Genomic DNA, 22,224 nt, shown 5'->3' on the forward strand with positions numbered 1-22,224 from the left:
TTATTTATTTATTTATTTATTTATGTATCTATGTATCTATGTATCTATCTATTATTTTTTCACTCATTGATTTTGCATTCATCTCGCGTACACCCTTATACGCTCAGCGTATTGGTAAGAAGGCCAGGGTAGGCACAAGCTCAGCGTAGTCTGTACCCCAAGGAGGTCGGTATGCAAAACTACTCAACTCCACGCAGGCCCAATGTGAACCCCCTAGTCATATCGTCGGAAGGCCAGAAAAGGTAAAGACCTACTCGTGCTGATGATTGCGATTTTCGTGCGTGCGTGTATGTGTGTGTATGTGTGTGTGTGTGTGTGTGTGTGTGTGTGTGTGCAAACATATGTGCAAACACCAGAATTATTGGTTTTGGCATCGCATTTTAAACATTCGTTTTCGCGTGTGAGAGCGGACGTACTCGCAGTGTGTCATTCAGGTTCGTTAGGCCCTGACGCCCATCAGTCAGTTCTCTCACTACCACTTTTCTAGAATCATCAAGTCGGTGTTTTTCATCCATCATGTTAACCGTGCTTGGAGTTGGAGTTTTGGCGACGATCATCCTCGCGACGTCTGCCTTGACGTACCTTCTGGTGAAATTCCTCCGGATTTTCATTCTCATTAGCAAATTCGATGGTCCTCCAGCCCTTCCGATCGTTGGAAATGCCCACCAATTCAGCAACGATCCACGAGATATCGCACCCATGACTATTACATAATCGTTCATGAATTCGTATGACATTTTGTAATACCCTTATGCTTGTGTCATTATATATAACTATTTACTTCATGGTGAATAACGCAACGGTACAGATAAAACAAAAAATATCGATTTTTAGAATTATGTCTAAATCAGGGAGCTGTTGGTCGTTTTGAAATGTATATGATTTACATCTTTTCCGAATTGCCATCAATAAATTGAGTCCACCAAATGAGCAAAATTGTAAAAGCTTGCTTAAAAAAAACAAAAACAAAAACAAAAACAACTTACCCTGAAATAGAGCACAACGAAGTTTGACATTCTAAGTAGTCGCAAGCATATATTCAACGTGAGCTAAGGTTATGGACATAATCTCACCGGACTCCCACAGTGTATACAAGTCTTTACGATTTTGTACAAACCAAATGGATTTATAAAAAAAGATGCATATTGGCATACTACGAATGTAATCTTGTAATGTAGAGCAGCAATTATTTAGGGAAAATATTCGAGGAAAATGTGTATATAAGAAAAATATGTAATTGGATTAGCAAAAAAAGACCCATTTACATGCCAAATGTAAGAATATTCTATCAATTTCTTTGCGTTTATAAAGAGAGAACATTTCACTTGCCAATTGAACAATTGTAATAAAAAAAACAAAGGAAGCACGAAGATCAATGAATAATGTTCTTAAAAGGAAAATTATCAGAGTACTCTAGAAATGAAATCAGGAGATAAAATTAAAATCGATAGTCAAGCCTATTTTGTGATCACAGGTTATATTTTGACAAAACAAATTGCTTCATCTTCATATCCATTTCATGTTTTTTTTGTCTTAATCCTATTCCCTATAATCTTTCTGTCTGACCACAAAGAATGAACAGAAAGTACTGAATATAAAACAACAACAACAAAAAAGAAGACTTCTTTTTGATATTTCAAATAATTCATTGAAAGATTGCTCCTCAAATAATTAATCCTTTAGTTCATACTTCTAATTGATAAATCTGGCACTGTACCGTAAAAAGATAGAAATGGCTCAGGTAAACCGATTTTCAAAAAGAAAAAAAAAAAGATCCTTCAACCTACTGTAGTTATTGGCCTGTATATTATGATTGCATCCTATTCTAAGAAACGTATATTTATGTATATATATAAGGACGGCTCATCTAAAATAAGAAAAAAAAAGCGAAATGTGTTATTAACAATGCAATGTGACTTTTATGACAATCATTGAAAGTTACGTGCAATACTCCATAAAAAAAATGCTTCTGCTATGGATCATCATGAGCACACCGTGGGTAAGCTTCTGGACTTCTCCATGGCCTTCAACACAATAGTCCACGAAATTCTTCCTTGCAAACTGAACAATTGCGGTATACGCGGGGGGGGGGGGGGGGGGGGTGGAGTGGTACAGAGTTTACCTGTCGGGCAGGCAGCCGTAGATCTATGTATAAATTGAATAATTATGACTCTTTTTCCAAACACATTTCATGTGGTGTACCCTATGAAGGATCCGTACTAGGACACGTATCCCCGTTTTCTTATCATATAAATGGCATAACACACTCACACCAACATTTCTTAAAAACTTTTATGTTATTCGCCTACATTTCTACTGTCTTGTTTTCTCACAAAAGCTAAAAAAACAAAAAAATCCCTTCTTGATATTTCCAATAATGACTTATTCACTTAATTAACCGGGTTATGTTTATACTTACAAAAAATAAAACCGTTATGATATTCAGAAACTCGTAAGATAACCTCCCTGGTCGAATTGTATTCGAACAATTCAACCAAGCATGGCGTCGGTCGAACGTTCTTGCTACGCTCTTGATACGTGTATCTTTTTCGGATCCGAAATATTTTTACTGATCTCCCAGATTGTATTATTATTATTATTACGAGTAGATGGAATACGAAAGGGGTGAATCATCCAAGGGAACATTATTCCTTACGTATCTCACTGAGTAGCGAACGTTTGCGAACGTATCGAATTTGAGATTCGCCAACTTTTCTGACCAATGTTTGCGAAAAAATTAGGGGTCACTTCTGCCATTAGCGACAGCAAGCGACTTTTAGCGATGTTTAGCGACAATTAGCAACACTTGAGGAATGTTTGCGAAAGTGCTTGCGAAACACAGGTGGCGACTATTAGAGACTGTTAGCAAATGTTAGCGACAGTTTTGCAAATATTAGAAACTGTTTGCCAATCCCTTGCGACAATTTGTGAATGTTTTGGGACCTTGAAAAGTACCAGGCGATTATGTATAGTCAGACCCATAAAACCAACGTACAACCTTCCACTGCAATCAGATCACTTGTGACCACCGTTCAAGATGGATTTCCAAAATAATTATGGAAATGAATTTCTGCCCAGAGGAGGCTCAACGTGCTACTATCCTTGAAGAACTGCTTTGCCTGGGTGCTGCTACAGCTATCGTGCAGCTCAAGAGAAAGAAAGAAGACGAGGAAAAACAAGAAAGGAAGAAGACAAGAAAGACTGTTTGGGTCAGAGAGCGATTGTTGCAGAGGGCAAACTTTTGTCAATATGAAAAGCTTTTGCAGCAATTACATGATGGAGATGTCAAGAGCTTCAAGAACTTTCTTAGAGTGGAATCTGGCCTGTTTCAGGAGCTTTTATACAGGAACCATATGTATTGGTAACTTGTTCGCTAGCAGTGGCGAATCAATAAAGAATGTTAGCGACACCGTATTACGACCGTTTACGAATTCTTACGAGTGTTTTGTGAATTTTTGCAACTGTTAGGGAAAATTCAAATTCGCAAAGAAATTTTGAACATGTTCAACACTTCTTTGCGACAAAAAAAAAAAAAAAAAAACTGCTTGCGACAATAAAAACCGTCCGCGAACTTTCTTGCAAATGTTAACGAACTTTTAGAACCCTTTAAGAACCCTGGCGAAATTCCAAATTCGCTACGTTCGCAAACCTTCGCGGCTCAGTGAAATAAGGAAAAACTACAAATACTTTTACCACCACCTTGGCGCAGACGTAGACGTACGTGCAAAACTACACCCCGATTCTGGTGACACGCCGGGGACCTGGCCCTACACACGACTTTTCTGTGAACTCACCCTTCCACCGCAATCTACATACATCTACATACAATAACAACAGTCCGAATTCAAAAAAGTTAGAAGAATATCGATATCAATATCAATATCAATTTTACTGCTATTCGTAGTGAGGTGTCAGATAGTCGCACTAATTTATCAAACTTAGAATCATCTGTGGCTGACTCTGACAGCTCCAGCAGGGTCACGACCATTGAGAATTATTTCATACACAAGATGAAATGGGATACTGTAAACCTAGACACAAAAGATAAAGGGTATGTTTTAGCCCTTGAGTTACATGACAGGAAAATGAAAGTTTTTGGTGCATTGCATGAACATCCCGTCGAGATGGATGGTGCTGTGTCTGATTAAGCCTGGAATCGACATACTGCTCTGTACCTGTCGCCGAAAGATGGAATGGAAAAAGCTATTCATATTGGTGAGGCATCTTGCTGCTAGTAGGCCTACGTATTTCTTGTACTAACAATTACTATCATCACATCAGGGACCTCTCGCCAAGTATGCCAAGATCCTCTCGCGTATCTGGATTGGAATCGTGTAAGGAGAAGGGAAAGGAAAACTGATTGATCAAGCATCTTTGTCCTATGAGAAAATTTTTCGTTTATCAGTGTTTATGGAGCGAATGTAATCTCACACCACAACCAGCGACTTGTAGCGGAGTCCACTAACACGTTCTTCTGTACCTGAAATGAAGTCATGAAAAATGACCGAATGAAGGAAAATGGTTCACCCCAGCAATTCTAGTTAAGTTTGCAGATGCTGAGATGAATGAGTTCATCACGTGTTCTTACACTTATGTAGTTTAACTGAACTGCCGGGTTCCCTCCAACCATACCTGTCATTGCATCGCGGAAATGTTTCCGGCCAGTACAGTAACCTATATAGCTAACCAAAACTGGAAGAAAATAATTTCCTTTTAAGTAAGTGATTAAAGGTTTTATGACGTAGAAATTCATGTTGATTTGTGTTAATTCACGGTAACCTCAACATCACTTTTCCGGTGAAACGAATATCTAGAAACAAGCCATATATTTTTAAATACTTTTTCTTCTATTTTTCTTGAGATTTCTTGGATGCGCTCACAAAAAAAAAACACCCTTCCAAACCAAGATTCTGGTTGTGACCTCATCTGTCAATCATTGCTAAAGTACTAATATAATAAACAAAAGACATCTGAATGCACCCTCCCCGAGACCGAGCATAACTTGCATGTTCCCTCGCCATGTCTTTTGTTAGTCACATTAAGATCACAGAAACATGTAAATATAATCATATGATGATTCGAGGTCATTTGAGTCAATGAGTCATTTGTATGTCATAAAACCTGTGAACATAAAGTTTTAAGAATGAACCAAGGGAGAATAATAATCATCCAAAGATGTATGTGATACCTCCTTCGCTCATTCATATGAGTTGATCGGAGACGGTTGGTTTGAATGTGGTTCCCATGGATTAAGCATTGGAGCAAGTTTCCACGTTTATTTCATGTATTAGTTGTTGGTATATCACAAAGGGAAGCAAGTACTCTTACGATGATAAATTGGATTTATATTTTGATCTTGTTTGAGTTTTAACTTAATCTTACCAATTTCTTATGTTTCCGTAGACCTATGACCTTTTTTTTTTTTTTGTGAGATAAAATTCAAACTTTGAACATTTGACTTGCTCAGTGCTAACGGCCATTAACAGCAAGTACTGATCAATTTATTTTCCAGAGGGGGAAAGTTTACCTTTTGTTTTATTGACGTTAAGGAAGTGGGCTCTTTTGGTAATATCTGATTAAAATAGTTACTAAAATATGTTTCATTCTGAGATTGAAAATTGGTATTGTTAAGCAAAGCCAGTTTTTTTTTTTTTTGTTCTTTCGATGATCAGTAACACTCTTTTTACTTGTTTTTTTTTGTGCCCCGTATACCTAAAATGTTTCTTTTTTAATGTTTTTTGGAGTGTCAGGTAAAATTCCAAAATGTTAAGCCGGCTCATTTTCACGTCTATTGTATATTGTCGTCAGAAACAAATTTTCATCTCATAGTTTATCAATATTGATTTCTCAAACTCAGAAGTGCTTAGGGAATTTGTGTAATTGGTTTTATGTACGTAAGTAAGATTACAAATGACATTTCGAATTCTAATAAAACATGCATACATGAAAAAAATGACTGTGACAGTAACATGAAAAAAATATGACGTGACAACATTGCAGATGGAACAAGTTCTTAAGTGAATGGGTCAATGACAACGCAGTATGGCCTTATTCCAAACCTAATTCTGGGAAAGGTACCGCAGTGTTTCATCTTTTCTTTCTATAAACCACAATTGACACATAGTGGTGATTTCAAAAACAGAAACATAAACACACAAACGCGAGCAAACAAACTAATGCAAGCAGATTTAAAATGAAGGATACATTTATCCTTTAGTACATTTCCGTCGTGCTATAATTTCACAAGTACATTATGGTTAGCTCTTGAACATCATCACATTTATAAGTTTTAGAATGCTTTTCAGTTAATAGCCGCTTGAAAACATTTTTGAAACCATTTAATGTCCTATAAGTGCGGCAATATCAGCTTTCTTACAATAATTGAATTATTCATGTAGTAACATGCGTACTTTCATCTGTTCTGGAAATGCATTTGCGTGTTCAGAGACCTCTCTCTCTTCGTTGCTTCCCTTTCCCTTCTCCTTTCTCTCTGACCTTTACTGTTGTAATGTCTTGGTGCTCCTTTTTTCTTCCCTGCTTTTTGTTTGTGTGTGTGTGATCATCTGTGTGTTTTTGTTTGTCATGTTTGTAATGCCTTGTTTTCACTTCATTGTCTTTGTACGCACAGCTTAATGAATGTCTAGGCGCAACATATATTTCATTTCATTCATGTTAAAAAATGCTGTACTGTAGATGGATAAATCAGGATTTATAACATGATTTTCGAATTCTGCTTTTCTAGCGGATGACGTTTTGCAAGCTGTACTTTCAATATAAATCACTCCTTTCCTTCGATGTATTTATATTCGTTAAAATTGCGAAGTTTGCATTGTTAATTCATTCGTTCATAATATTGTACAAACGTGTTATTATCTGCGTTGCTTACAAATTGTAAAACAATATGAGTCGTTAATGCATACTCTGTAGATCCTTTTTGCCGGATGGAAATAAAAAGCATAATCGAACTCAATTATCATGTCTGACATCAGCAGGTAGATCAATTGTATATCAATATCATTGTTTTTACTTTGTTTGTGAATTTTTCCTTGGATTTTGTTCTGTTTAATTTTTGACTCTCAGGGTTTTTTCTCTACAACATTGGTGTGATGGAACAGTATCGTAAGAAGACTGGCGGCCTAGTGAGGTTATGGTTTGGGCCGAAGCCGAGCTTATATGTATATGGAGCTAAGCACATGGAGGTGAGCTTGACAATAAAATAAATTGCTACGTTCAAGCCATCATGACTTGCAACAAAATCTCTCTTCAACAGGGACCAAACATGACGTGTCGTTATAGTTGGTTTCAGCGCTATTTTAACTCTTTTGTTTTCCCGCCAATGTGCCGTGGCAGGCGCAGCTGTACAAATATTTGTCCGCTGTATACGTGCTATAAAACATATTATGTCAAATCTTTCATTGCTTAGGGTTAATAATAAAGTCCTCATATTCAGGCAAATCATTTCCAGCATTGTGTTTTATATGTGAAAAAAACCCAAACAATTTATAGACTATTGTCTCTATAGTGACGTCTCTGAAACCTAGAACAATTCTTCGGTTGTTTATTTGTTTCCTTATAAACATACTCTAACTAATGTCACTTCAAGTTCAAGTTTGATAATATGTTTCTAACAAGCTCTTATTTTCACATGTATTCCACTCGTTCTCGAAGTAATTTACGGTATCCTTTCACTCGTTTGACTGTACGATCCCACTCTATTAGGTTCACCGGCGTAAGTGAATGGAATTCAATAAGTACTGCTTTGAAATGCAGCACAATTCTTATTTGAGTGCTTACTGAAGCGTTCTTTCTTTGACCAGTTAGCCATGACTGAGTAGTATAGCAGTATGTATACTGCATGTGTGTGTGTGTGTGTGTCTGTGTGTTTGAGTGTGTATATAATATGTATGTATTAATGTGATGATGTTTTGTTTATTTACTCGTTTTCACACAAAAACAGTTGTAATATATGTTGCTATTGTAAAGTTGTATTTTCATGTGTAAAGGCAACCTAACACAAGCACAAGATGCTTTCAAGGCTGCCTTGCTCTCATTGTAAACGCCACTATTATATGTTTTTGTGTTTTATTTTGCCGAATAAATGGCCTTAACTGGCCTCTATCAATTAAAAAAAATATTTGTAACAGTTCATTAGCTCACATATTATTTCATTTTGCTGACTATGATACCTAGACTCGGCTGTCACGACTATGCCATTAAGATCCACCTATTATCTGACCAATAATGTGGAAGCCATTCCTGCTGCCTTACGGTTCAATCGAGCTAAAAGACCTAGGAACGTGGAATTCATGGGTGATCCGATTCAATTTCTAACCAACAGGGTACATTCGAAACTAAGGTCAGCGATGTGTGCATCAAAGCGTACAATGACTAGTAACGATGGTCTACTTTCCATTTCTCTTCTCTCCTTTTTTTTTTTGCGGGGGGGGGGGGGGGGATGGGAGGGGTTGTGTGTCCATTTTCAGAGAGATCAGTGATAAAGCTATAAACAATTCGTTTACCTTGGTTCCCGAATACATCCAAGATGGGCCAGCCTTTTAGCTCGATGAGACATGTACATCCCCAAATGACCGGGTCTTTAAGGATGAAATTTAGCCAACTCTCCGTGGGAGTATGATCCAGTAAAGAAGAGAGTCGCTCTTTGCGGGTGTAAGTTCATCCTACACACGTCTGTAATTTCATATTTTATTCTCAGGTGATTCGCGAAAAACTGCACCATACTTCCACACCTCTTGGCGCCAGTTACGTGGGCAATGGCGCGATAAGTGTTGGAACACGGAAGCGTATCGCATTCTTGGATCTCCTTGTCCAGATTCACAGAGAGGACCCAAACTTCACAATTAAAGACATCCAGGATGAAGTGGATACCTTCATGTTTGAGGTAGGAATGCATTGTTCGTAACATGTAGTTGTGAATTGACTATTTTTGTTTGCTTTGCTTTGTGTGTGTGTGTGTGTGTCTGTGTGTCTGTGTGTGTGAGTGTGTGTGTGTGTAAAACTCCTTCCGATTTCTATGGGCAATGACGAGACCGGTTTCTTTTTTTTCCCCCGCCACTCCAGGGTCTGATATATGGCGTTGCGTTTTGCCAAGGGCTGCAAAGCGTTCATGATTGTATTTGGTAATGTATAATATGAATTTGAACTGACAACAACACCTGTCGCTATGATTTTTTAATCATATTGCGCCAAAGTCCTGAATCTTTCGTTTTTACCAGTCCGTTTTTGGTTTTTTTTTCTTGTCTGTAGTAATTGCTCCCCGAGTATTCATATCGACTATAGTTAATCAAGACGGATTATCTTTTTTTTTGTCTTTAACAGTTGCAGACTTGTTTCTACAGGCTCGTACTGAAAGGAAACCCCCACAGTTCGTTCAAAGCCACCCACCCGATTTTGCCACAATCTTGAGCTGGGAGCGTACCGGCTTTCAAACAATAATATTTGAAATTAGACAAGAACAACATAAGAAAAGATGATGTAACCCACCCTTGCGGTGGAAGCCGTTTGTGAGCGAATGTTGTTTCCCAAAGTCTTGATGAACCAAAGTAAAGTGCTTGAAACAATCCTGTGTAACCATCAGAAATATACGTGGATATCATGTTGGAAACAGAACTTGGTTTGAATTAAAAAAAAAAAAGATATAGGTCATAAAGCGACAGTCTTGTGTAAGAGACTGCCCAGAGAGGGGAGTGAGTTCAGTATAATAATACAGTTGCTAATTTCGCCTCAGTCACCGGGGATGATAACATGTTTTAAAGCACATCAGCTGCACGTGATCCACGTTAATCTAATGACGTAAATAAACCATTTGTTCTCGTAATCAGTATCGTAAGCATTAGAATTACACGTCATCATCATAATCATCATCATTTGATTATTATCGTTGTCGCTTTTACTATTACTTCCATCATTATGGTTATTTCATTGTTGCCATCGAATTGGTAATCTTTGCGATAGGGTCATGACACCACAGCGGCTGGAATGTCCTGGACCCTGCTTCTTCTTGGCCAGCACCCCGATGTTCAGGCGCGCCTGCATGACGAGTTGGACACTGTCCTTGGTATTAACGTTTGGTACTTTCAAGTATTATGCAGCTAGGGATGTAACTTTATAGGATCTTATAGGCTTTATAGGATTCTGTGAGGATTCCGGTATATCTTAGACCTGAACGTAAAATAGCTTATTTCTTCTTTTTGTATGGAATTTGTAGACTAAAACACTGGAGATCATGACGTGGCTGGTAAAATATACTCGGTTTGCTTTTATTAATTAAACTTGTCTGATCTTTTCCTTCTACTTTGCAGACATGTAAAGATTGAGGCTGTATACGTTTTTGCCCAGGAAAAGATGAAAAAATTTATACATTGTATTGTCCTCAGTACTCGGGTCACACGCGACTACTTGGTAGTTCTTTTTGATGTTTTGAGCACGAACATTAAAGGGGCATTCCAGACGATCTTCATAATTTCACATCATGTGTTACATAAATCGACAGCCCCATGTGTGAACCAAAAGTGGCAGAGCTAAGTTAATACTATGAGTTTGTACATTGGTGACTAGTTTCAAGTTTGTTCATGGCGGAATCAGGTGCCCCCCCCCCCACCGGATCCAGGGGAGAAGGATGGTAGATAATATAATGGAAGGGGGACTAGATTGTTCTTTTCGTTTTCTTCTTGGTTATTATCATTTTTTTGCCTTGCTTTATTTTTGGGGGGCTACGAAGATGTAGAGATCACAGATTTATTCATACTTATTTATTTGCATTTCTTGTTGTGTTAAATTTGTCCTTGATGTCATCTTTTTTTTTGTATGGAAGAGCGAAAACACATGAATGAGGCCCCATCCATTTCAAGCATAGTCGCTCACGATGGCGGTCTCTTGCATTCAATTATATCTGTTACTTTATATACTGAAAAAACCTGTGTATTTAATTTATGTTTCTGTGAATGTATGCTTCTCAATGCAATTACCTACGTGTATCTATTTGTGTGCTGTTATCGTTTTATTTCAGTGCACTTGTTATTCTTTGTCTTTGTGCTTTTGAAATTTGTATTCAATTTGTATTTAATTGAATGCGGAAATAAATCAAATCAAATCAAATCAAAATGAATGTGTTCACTCATGCGTACAATTTCCCTTTGTATTAATCTACTAGGTTGACAACCAATTAAATAACCTTTAATATGGTATGTAAAACACTAGTATCAGGCAAATAATCCATGAAAATTTGAACTTGAAAAACTGTCCGCCTTCTTTTTTGCCGAGTGTACACATACACTCAGAAAAAAGAAAGTAAACACTTTTTCCGGCACATATTTTTCATAGAAGATTTTCATCAAAATCATTGTGTTATCATTAAAGATTATTTAATTGGCTATCAACCTGGTAGGTTAATACAAAGGGAAATGTCATGCATGAGTGAATACATTGATTTTTATCCTTCAAGACACAAAAGTAAAAATTGCAAAAGTTGACATTTTGTCATTCATTTGCAAACGCCCTTAAGGATAGCAGTGATAGCAAAAGACCAATTTAACACAATGAGAGGCATGAATTAAATAGCAAAAAATAAGTTTTCGTCCCCTTGTATCTCTTCATATCCTCAAACACAAAACAAAGTGGGAAACTAAAGAGGGAAAAGAGTTTTCTGTCGAATCTAACTTCAAATGACACAGGGAGTAAGCCGCAAAAGTGATAAAATGGACATACTTTCTTATTTCATTCTTTTGATTTAGGAATTCAATAATTCATGAGGAAAATTCAAGAACCAAATATCATTTCTTTTTCAAATTTCTTAATTTGAAATAACGTTTGGAATGTCTGCCATTTTTGGGAATATTGCCTCTTTCATGCCATTTGTATTTTGATTTAGACAGAAGATTCTTAATTTTCTCTTTTATTTTTTCGTCTTTCTTTATCTTTGCGGGCTACAAAGTCATTATAGAGATCATAGGATGATTTTTGAAACTCAATTTGAATTTTTTTTTGGTTTTAAATTGTCATTTGTTGTTATTGTGATGGCATGGAAGAGCACATCGCATACGCATGAATGACAACTTGTCCACTTTTGCAATTTTTATTTTTGTGCTTTGGAGGAGATAAATGAATGAATGTTCACTCATTTATACTATTGACCTACCAGGTTGATAGCCAATTAAACTACCTTTAACATGGTATATAAAACATTCATATCTATCCAAATATTTTATGAAAAATATGAACTTGAAAAAGTGTTTACCTTCTTTTCTTTTCTTTTTTTTGCTGAGTGTATGTAAGTGTGGGTTGAAGTGTGTACACATATGCATGTAATGATGCTTGTCGACATATTTGTAGGGGACACGGACCGTTCTGTGACCTCAGACGACCTGGCTAACCTGCCATATATGGCTCGAGTCCTGAAAGAATCACATCGTCTTATTCCACCAGTTCCTATGGTTACCAGGACCATTGACGAGGATATCGTCTTGGGTATATGAAACGATTTTCGTTTGTATTTTTTTCATTTATTCTTGTAGGTTGTAACGTCTTATATTATCAGTTTGGGGCTATCTTCCTCGTCAAGAAAAAAAAAATCATATAAATGTATATGATATTTATGTATACATGCATAAAAATTTTCTGTGTAATCATGCCATCCCCTCTAGTAAGAGGACATAAAATGGAAGTCCCGTGTGTGAGAGAGTCACAACTCATGCACGTTAAAGATCCCAAAGAACGCAAAGAGCAGGGTGTTTAACCTGGTGAAGTGGTCCCGCTTGGTAATACATCCAACCGGACCCCATGGAATACCAGCTATTGCAGATGAATATCGGCTATCCAGCAATCTTCTCAGATGGAAATGAAACATACAGACAAACAAAAAAACAAACAAGTGAATAAATATGAATAGGAATCTCTTTAAACTAAACTCGAAGTGCTCTTTATCGCATAGTGTTACTTCAACTGGACATTATTTGATATTTTTTCTCCTTTTATCATTTTCTAATACGATCGTCCTCCATAATTTGTATTCATTGGTTGAAACAATTCACATACACTGTAATTTACGACATAATTATTTGAATATTTCATATACGTATTTCATTGAAAACGGAATAAACTGAACTGAACTTTAATAACTTAAGGCCATGTGATTGTATACTTTATTGTTTTTAAGGGAGTTTCCCTCACAATTTTCAAAAGGATCGATGATTGGTGATCACAGTCATTCCTCTGAAAGAGAGAAGAAAGTGAATTAGCGACCGTAAAGAGATTGTATAGTTTTGGTTGAGATGAGGATTCAGCTTTTCCCTTTTCACGAGATAATTACAAAATAGCTTATGAAATATTACAGGGCATAAAATTCCAAGATGAATTCAAAGTTTATAAACATTGGTTTTGAAATGGCTGAGATAAGGAAACGAAGGAAAAGAATGTTGTTCAAATATAAAAAAAAATCCAGACTTCTTCCTCTTTTTTTTTGTGTGTTTACGATGCTTCAATTTCTCTTTCCATCGATGTTCTTTTCCAGAGGAGCCAACATTCTACAAGCTCTGTCTTTTTAGTGGATCTCTCCATTTTCGCACTTTAGGCAAGGTTTTACATGTATTTCATTTCGACTACTTCTGTTTCTTTTTTTACTACAATGTATAATTACTATAAGGTCCTCAATTATTGTACAATCTTTTCATTACACAATGTTCTGTTTACCTTATTCTGTAAAGGAAGTGAAACATATATGTTTTGTCGAAAAATGAAAATAAACTTTGAATTGAATGGATTGCTTTTTTTTATATTTCGGCCATTTCAATACCAATTTTCATCAGAAAGACTTTGAATTCATCTTGGAATTGTATGCTCTTTCAAATTTCCTAAGAGGTTTCTCATTATCTCACTAAAAACTTGAAACCTGAAGCCGGCCATCTCAACCAAAACTATACCATCCATATAAGCTCACGCGCTGAATTCGTCTGTTGAAACGTTGGATCAACGATTCCTATTCATTTGTCTTTCTCTATAAAAGAGTTTGAAAATATGAAAGAACATATACCTTGAGAATGACTTCACGTATGATCTCACAATAGTTGCTTTCGGTTGACAAGATAATGAGTAGAGAAATGCGAGGGAATCTGATAGGTATTCTCTATTATCATAACGTCTTTTCATACAGACGGCAAAGTCGTGCCAAAGGAAACCGACATCCAACTGTGGATGCACAGCCTTCACCATGACCCAGAACACTTCCCCGATCCGGAGGTTTTTGACCCCGATCGCTTCCTTCCGGAAAATAGCGCCAAGCGACACCCCTTTGCCTACGTCCCTTTCTCGGCCGGACCAAGGAATTGCATCGGTAATCAATTTTAACATGACATATATGACAGTTAGCCCTGCACCCCCTTAAAAAATAATTTAAAAAAACCACCTTTTTTGGGCGTACCTTGTGACTGATGTCACGGCAAGATGACATGTTTATTTTTTGTAATTCAGTTTTGTAGCAAAATCTTAAATCAGGAATATCATTCAGATGTCAAAATGATGACTTACGGCATGTCCAGGGATTATTAAAGTTTTCGTTAGCTTCCATATGACTATTAAAAGCTTTCCGGTTTTTTTTTTATTAAGTTGGTTAAATGATTTTAGGTGTTTCAGAGGGCATTCTTTGAGAGGAAATACGAGAGGGCAAATCAAGATAGATCAATGGAAAAGGATAGTAAGATGAAACATTTTGTACCTTTTCTCTTTGCGCTTTCAGGCCAGCGATTCGCGACGATGGAAGAGAAGGTTGTCTTGTCTAACCTTCTGAGGCGGTTTTCCTTTCGCTCGCTCCAGACAATTGACGAGGCAAAGCCGTCTGTAGAGTTTGTCACGAGACCAGCAGAGGGAAAGATCCTCATGGAAATCAGCAGAAGGGAGTAGCCAACATCGACATGACTGAGAGCTGCTTCGTGTATATACAGTGGACACCCTTAAAACGAAGTCCTCGGGACAGGCGGTATTCTGTCGTTATATCGATATTTCGTTATAACTGAACAAATAAACAATAACAAAAACAAAGAGCGAGTAATGTTGCGGCCTGCAATTTTACTTCGTTGTAACTGGAATTTCGTTATGACCGTGTTCGTTATAACAGGAGTGCACTGTATCGGAAACGCAGTGGAACCATTCAACCAAACAGATCTGATAGGCCTATGCATGTACTTGAAGAATTTGATCGTGAGTTAATGTTGCGGCCATGTTTAAACAATTCAAAGAAGTCCATCATTTGATAGCACCGCAGAATAAAGCCTTTCCGTTGACACCTCATTTGTTACAAAACGAGGAATATTCTTTATTAAAGTTATCATTAGCAAAAAAAAAAAAAAATTCTTGTAATTTTCTTTTGTTGTGTTTATCAGTTTTAAACACAAATATCTCAAATTTTCATACAAGAATGTAGTTAACTCATTTTGCAATCACAGTCCTCAGTTGGTATTGATGGAGATAGATTTTAAAACTGTTATAGAAATCTGATTCTGCAAAAAAAGGCTTTGCTCATGGAAGAAATTAGATCCTAACGGCCTTGTTAATAAACCTGCCCCATCATTGAATACTACCTACACTACCCATAAAATCACATCGGATTTGAACAAGATATTGTTCTCATGATCGAAATTCTATTCTTCTATGGTATATAGAATGATTTTTCTACCATGACTTCAATGATTACTGCTGCTGCAGTCAACTGCGTCTGTTCTTCTAAGTGTCTAAATAACTTTAATTCATATAGATGCCAGGCTCGACATTATGCAAGGCTTGACACGAACAGTAACACTGGGGGGGGGGGGGGGGGGGGGGGGGGGGGGCAGGGCAAATCATCAAATCTAAAGTTTAAAAAACACCCATGGTGAGTGGGCCCCCTATTATCATTATCAAAGCATGAAAATGATTTTAAACCCTGATTATTATGTAAAAACTGGGAATACGTATAAAGGCCTTCTAAAGTTATTCATTGTAACAAAGTTTACAAAGTCTTACCAATTCACTGTTGAATTAAGGCATACATATAAATTTCCATGGCATTATATAATCATGAAATTAACATGTCTATGGCCGTATACCTGGTTTTCAATGATTTCATAGATACAACTTTGCAGTGAAATTTGGGCTAGGAAAACAAAATGTGAAGGCCGACTGAGTTCGGGTATAAAGATCGACTATGCACAGCATTGTTCCAATCTTGCAACCCTGGTTGCGACAGCTAACTGAAATTCGTGTAGCTATCAAGCACTGAGCTACGAGTTATTCTTCTTTTCTGCATTCTAGAAAGCACATGGAAACACATAGGACTTGTGTTACATTAATGTATGGTGAAGAAATGCAAACATAGTAAAAATAAAAAAAAAACAATCAAGAGCGAAGTGGTCCTGTTATTTTGTTGTTTTTTATATCAGCCATTTTCATAAGAAAAATACCCTTTCATATTTCATAAGTGGTTTCTCCCTATCATTCAAAAAGACAGAAAACAATTCCCTTGCTCTATCTTACCATAACATTCACAATTTTCATTGTTTCTTGACTTGTATACCCAGTGAAACTTTTGTAGTATATTCCTGGTTGATTTATTAATATCCCTTTATCATGTCATGTATGTGCATCTTCATCTATGTCAGCGATTATTAGGAGATGCTTTTTGAGAGTTTTACTTATCAATTAAGGATTTGTTACATCGGCAACTAAATCTTCAAATATAAATTCTTCTCATTCATCCAGTCGAAGTACAAGATCAAAGATTAGTTGAATCAAGAAACTGGAAATAAACTCACTGTTGCGACGTTTCGCCAATTATCAATTGGCTTCTTCTGGCGAATGAAGCTCCCGATGATGGAATGGCCCTTAAATAGTGCGAGATTGTGCAGAGCGCACTGGACCTTGTCCAGCGCGCGAAAGACGGCTTGGGATTTTTTTTTTGTAAGCTGCATTGGCTCTGTGACTTACAGCCTTGCCAAACACCTTGCCAACATTCTAAGTCCCTTAGTAGGAAAGTCCCCTCACCACGTGAAAAACAGCCAAGACTTCGTTGAGAAGATTTCACACATCAAACTAGCGGAATATGAAACATTAGTATCATATGATGTAAGTGCCTTATTTACATCGATTCCCTCATCTGAAGCAGTTAATGCGGTTAGGACTTGTCTTAGTCGGGATGACAGCTGGAAGGATCGTACTTCACTTTCCATAGATCAGATTGTTGAAGCGCTAGGGGTTTGTTTGAGTACAACCTATTTTTCTTTCAACGGCAAGCACTACATACAACAACATGGATGTGCTATGGGTTCACCAGTTTCTCCCATAGTGGCCAACATCTACATGCAAGAGTTTGAGGCCACAGCACTGAGTACCTACTCTGGACACAAACCACGTATCTGGCTCCGCTACGTGGATGACACTTTTGTCATCCTCCATGACGAAGAGAGTTCGTCTTTCTTTGGTCATATCAACTCCTTGGACACGCACATTTCCTTTACACAAGAAACATGCAAGGATGGACATCTGGCATTCCTAGATGTTGAGGTCCACGTCGATTCAAATGGTACCCTCTCCACTTCAGTGTACAGGAAACCGACCCATACGGACCAGTATCTTAATTTCCAGTCACATCACCCCTTGGTTCACAAACTTGCAGTCATCAGGACCCTCTTCCATAGAGCAGACACCATAGTTCACAGTCCACCTGAGGTTTAAAAAGAAAAGACCAACATCAAAAACGCCCTGGCTGGATGTGGATACCCAGACTGGGCATTCTCTAAAGCAGACACCCCGAAACGACAAAGCAAGAACACACAGAGAACCCACGGTACACAGGGACGGAAAGTCACCATCACTATCCCGTACGTGCATGATCTGTCGGACAAGATCAAAAGGCTGTTTCAGAAACAAGGCATCACTACTGCCTTCAAGCCCCACAACACATTAAGGCAGAGATTAGTTCACGTCAAGGACCGAGCCGCCAAAGAAAAACAGAGAAACGTAGTCTATGGCATCCGATGTTCCCAGGAGGATTGCCATGATTTCTACATAGGGGAGACACAACAATCACTAAAAGCTCGCATGAACCAACACAGAAGACCCAGCAACTCAGAAAGCATCCCGGATTCAGCAGTATACACACACATCAATGCCAGCAAACATTCGTTTAACACCAATCAAGTGATTATTCTGGATAGAGAATCCAAGTGGTTTGAGAGGGGCGTCAAGGAAGCCATCTGGGAACGTGTGGAGAGACCTACACTTAACAAGAGAGGAGGTCTCCGCTTCAATTTATCGCACGCGTGGGACCGGGCCGTTCGCAAAATCCCAAGCCGTCTTTCGCGCGCTGGACAAGGTCCAGTGCGCTCTGCACAATCTCGCACTATTTAAGGGCCATTCCATCATCGGGAGCTTCATTCGCCCGAAGAAGCCAATTGATAATTGGCGAAACGTCGCAACAGTGAGTTTATTTCCAGTTTCTTGATTCAACTAATCTTTGATCTTAAATCTTCAAATATACATAATCTATCATGAATTTATAACTGTTTTCTTCGTGAAAGAAAAATTGTGCTGAATGGATTTATTTCATTTCATTCATTTCATTTCATTTTATTTCATTTCCGGCCAAAGCATATAATATGACAATTGCATGTAAACAAATTAACTACAATGTAACTTGTGCACATCCAAATGAAATTTAAATACACGTCATTTGTTTACATGAAACAATAAACATACTTTAGTTAAAGAGATACATGGACAAAATGTGACTGAATCATAACAAAGAAAAGGTCGAAAATGGAGGGGACTGCTAAAAAGCCAAGCTTGTAGAATGCAGTCCCCTCGTGAGAAGTGAAAATTATAGTAATAATGCAACGAGACAATTATACATATTCTTTGGGAAGCAGGACATAACATGAGTATACGCACACAAACGCACACACAGACAGAAATAAAGCAGCTCTCTTACATATACGCGTGGAGGTCAAAGGCCAGAAAGGGATTCTTTATTTGAACGTGGAAACCTTTTAACACTTATTGCCATATATTGTTTAGTCAATTTGATGAATAGTGTCTAGTACTATTTATCCCATCCTTTTGTATTCAGATTATTTACTTGCAGCTTTATTTCCTGACAGTTGTTGTGGAGTACCGTAATAAAGTGTTTCTTTTTGGAATTTGCTTGTGTCTTTAAGTTTAATTCCTCTTTTTACTTGATTGGACCTTTCCTGAAAGAATGAATGATATACAGTGGACTCCCGTTATAACGAAGTCCCCGTGACCGGCAGTTATCTCTCGTTATATCTAAATTTTGTTTATAACCGAACGAATAAACAATAAAAACATAGAGCTGATAATGTTGCGGTCTGAATTTTCACTTCGTTGTAACCGGAATTTCGTTATAACCGTGTTCGTTTTAAACGGGAGTGCACTGTAGAAAGAAAATTGTAGCGTCCATTTCAAAATCCGAACGCATCGATCAAGCCTTATAGTGTTGCAGGTGTACCGGACACATGATATGGAAAAGGGTTGCGTTTCATGAATATACGGGCCCATTTTATATTCAACACGATGATGCACAGGCCTATTTCGTGGATCGGTGAGAACTGGATGCCCTCATTTAACTTTGGAACAGTCTAAAACCATCTCGCTGCCCTCGTGAATTTAAACAGTTCTAAAGTTAAACTCGCGAATCAAATTTATGATAATGGCAAGCATATCACCATACGATCGGCAATCGATAATGATGATGAACACCACGATGAGAAGAGCGATAAAAATATAAACACGCTCTATGAATTGGCACTCCCAATTCAATTCAATTACATTTCACATAATAGGCTGCATGTCAAATAATATAAATACAATGATAACATACAGTCGTCTCCCGTTAAAACAAAGTCCTCGGGACCGGGAGTTTTCTTTCGTTATATTGAAATTTCGTTATACCCGAACAAATAAACAATGAAAAATAATATTCGCGCCTGAATTTTTACTTTGTTGTAACCGGAATTTCGGTATAACCTTGTTCATTATAACAGGAGTGCACTATAGTCATAATAGTAACAAAAATACGCTTGACGGAGAATGAAACCTATTTGATATATATATATATATATATATATATATATATATGTATATATATATATATATATATATATATATATATATATGTGTGTGTGTGTGTGTGTGTGTGTGTGACTGTGCATCACAAAACGAACAAAAGTGGCACGCATTGAATTTGTGTGAGGACTGAAAATAGGTGAAATGGGTCAACCTAGCCAATCTTGAGTTTTCCATATTTTATGAAAGAACAAGTCTTCTTCTACACTATGTTAAGATTTGGGATCATAAAACAAACAGGAAACTGTGTTTTCAGCAGTTTTTCTCAAACACTTTATTGTAGAACAGTGTGATTAGATGTTTCTGATAGAGTCCACGTTTTATTTCTTAAAAATCCTGTACACACTCTTCACTTTCAACTCTAATAACTTTTGAAAAGATAACGCTACTGCTTTGAAAGTTGTTATTAATCATGGACAAAATGTGTTAATAAAGCATGTCTAATCTAAGCTTAATCTGGTAATCCATTCATTGTCTCTTCAGGAGTCTCGACGTCGAGACTCCTGAAGAAGGTGGATGGAAGCCACCGAAAATTCGAGTTGCTCAATAAACTCTATATTGGCGAAATATTGCATTACCGGTTTATTCTTCGTATATATATATATATATATATATATATATATATATATATATAAAACAGCTAGGGTCTGCCTGAACTGTGGCCAATCGGTTAAGGCTTTCCACTCCAAAGGACTCGAGTTCGTTTCCCGGCGGAGACTAATGTTTTTTAACTCGTGCACTTTTTCCAAACAGGACAAACAGTAAGAGGATTTATAATTCCAAAGCTATCAACCGTTTTTCTTTCGTCACATCACACACCTACACACACTAACATGTAAACATGAAAATTATATTATATATATATATAATTATATATATATATATATATATATATATATATATATATATATATAAACACTACACGATTCAATGTAAGATTCACCAAGTAGCTGTAGTGCGTGTGTATGTCTGCGAGGGGTGGGGGTGTTCTCATCGACAAGATAAAGTTTGATTTTGGAGTTGTTGTATATTTACCTTGCGCCACATTGGGAAAAAGAAAATAAAGTACGTTACACTCTTCATTGCCCTTGAATAACACTACCCATCATCACAAAGTCATTTTGTAAGTCTCATAAAATAAGCAGATAAATATTGATCTTCTAGCAATATACTAGTACTTTTATGAGTTCGATGCATTTGCTTTGGGATTTCTCTTGCATACACGTCTATACACACCCGTTGTGATTATTCAACGTTAAAGTTACTTGAAAATCATTTGTACTTTTTTTGTTTTAGATTTATGAATATTTCAGTCATTGCTACCGATTTAATGCCCTGCATAATATCTTTGCGTCCAGTGTCATATTCCGTTATCTTGTTGGTCCTAAAAAAACCTAACGGAGCCGAAAGGGTTTCTTTTGATTGACATCAAGGGCTCCCCTCCCAAATTTATGACATCAGTGAGATATAAATGTTGTTTGTATTTATTTCAAATATGGTCCACCAGCAGGAGTTATCTTTACAATTGATGATAAAGTCTAAGATTTCAGTGAGGTAATATTAATGTTATCTGTATTTGTTTCATATATGCTCCATCTTCGTTGAGGGCAGCAGCTTTACACAGAATTCATCGTGCACTAACGATTTTGCGATCTCTACGTAATTCGCTTCCACATTTTGGTGACTTCACATTCTCTTCAGAATATCTCCCATACAGACATTATTTTCATTCAAGCAAGAGCGTTAAGAGGTAAGTTATTGCTGCACAAAGAATTATAACGAAGATGTGTTTAATATTGAATACAACACTTTATTTCTTTACTCACTGAGAAAAGAAAGATATCCTTCTTTCATATGTATGTACCAAGATGAAATCATTACGTGGCTTTTATTGTTGTCAACGTTCATTAAAAATGAATTATTTAGGATTTAGTGTAGGCCTATTACACTAGTGCTACCAATTTTTGCCTTTTCGGTTCTAGGGTTTGAATCTTTGATAGAGAATTAGAGGGGAAAAAAACCCTGACCAAACCTTGAACAACAAAGTCAACATAGTATTATGTGTGTGACCGCTAAACATTACTACCAATGTTATTGATA

General features: G+C 37.1%; 2 protein-coding genes across 2 annotated transcripts; both read left to right on the forward strand.

Moving 5' to 3' along the window:
* Nucleotides 1-1,974: 1,974 nt before the first annotated feature.
* Nucleotides 1,975-14,910, forward strand: LOC139731842 (cytochrome P450 4C1-like). The gene is made up of 7 exons (XM_071642717.1): nucleotides 1,975-2,074; nucleotides 7,081-7,199; nucleotides 8,714-8,899; nucleotides 9,973-10,075; nucleotides 12,349-12,483; nucleotides 14,165-14,344; nucleotides 14,747-14,910. The coding sequence occupies exons 1-7, from the start codon at nucleotides 1,975-1,977 to the stop codon at nucleotides 14,908-14,910; spliced, it is 987 nt and encodes a 328-aa protein (XP_071498818.1).
* Nucleotides 14,911-17,301: 2,391 nt separating this feature from the next.
* On the forward strand, nucleotides 17,302-17,715 carry LOC139731843 (uncharacterized). The gene has a single exon (XM_071642718.1). It carries the CDS (start codon nucleotides 17,302-17,304, stop codon nucleotides 17,713-17,715), a length of 414 nt encoding a protein of 137 aa, XP_071498819.1.
* Nucleotides 17,716-22,224: the final 4,509 nt, after the last annotated feature.

The sequence above is a fragment of the Diadema antillarum genome, unplaced genomic scaffold, assembly GCF_040938485.1.
Source record: "Diadema antillarum isolate AM-2024a unplaced genomic scaffold, OU_Dant_1.0 seq00000386_RagTag, whole genome shotgun sequence".
Classification (NCBI taxonomy): Eukaryota; Metazoa; Echinodermata; class Echinoidea; order Diadematoida; family Diadematidae; genus Diadema; species Diadema antillarum.

What these genes read in the sequence shown, in the direction of transcription:
- LOC139731843 (XM_071642718.1), top strand. Translation starts at nt 17,302, where the DNA reads ATGGGTTCACCAGTTTCTCCCATAGTGGCCAACATCTACATGCAAGAG.
- LOC139731842 (XM_071642717.1), top strand. Translation starts at nt 1,975, where the DNA reads ATGGATCATCATGAGCACACCGTGGGTAAGCTTCTGGACTTCTCCATG. An exon ending in TTGCAAACTGAACAATTGCG is followed by an intron (nt 2,075 to 7,080) that starts GTATACGCGGGG and finishes TTTGACTCTCAG; the next exon opens with GGTTTTTTCTCTACAACATT. An exon ending in TGACGAGGATATCGTCTTGG is followed by an intron (nt 12,484 to 14,164) that starts GTATATGAAACG and finishes CTTTTCATACAG; the next exon opens with ACGGCAAAGTCGTGCCAAAG.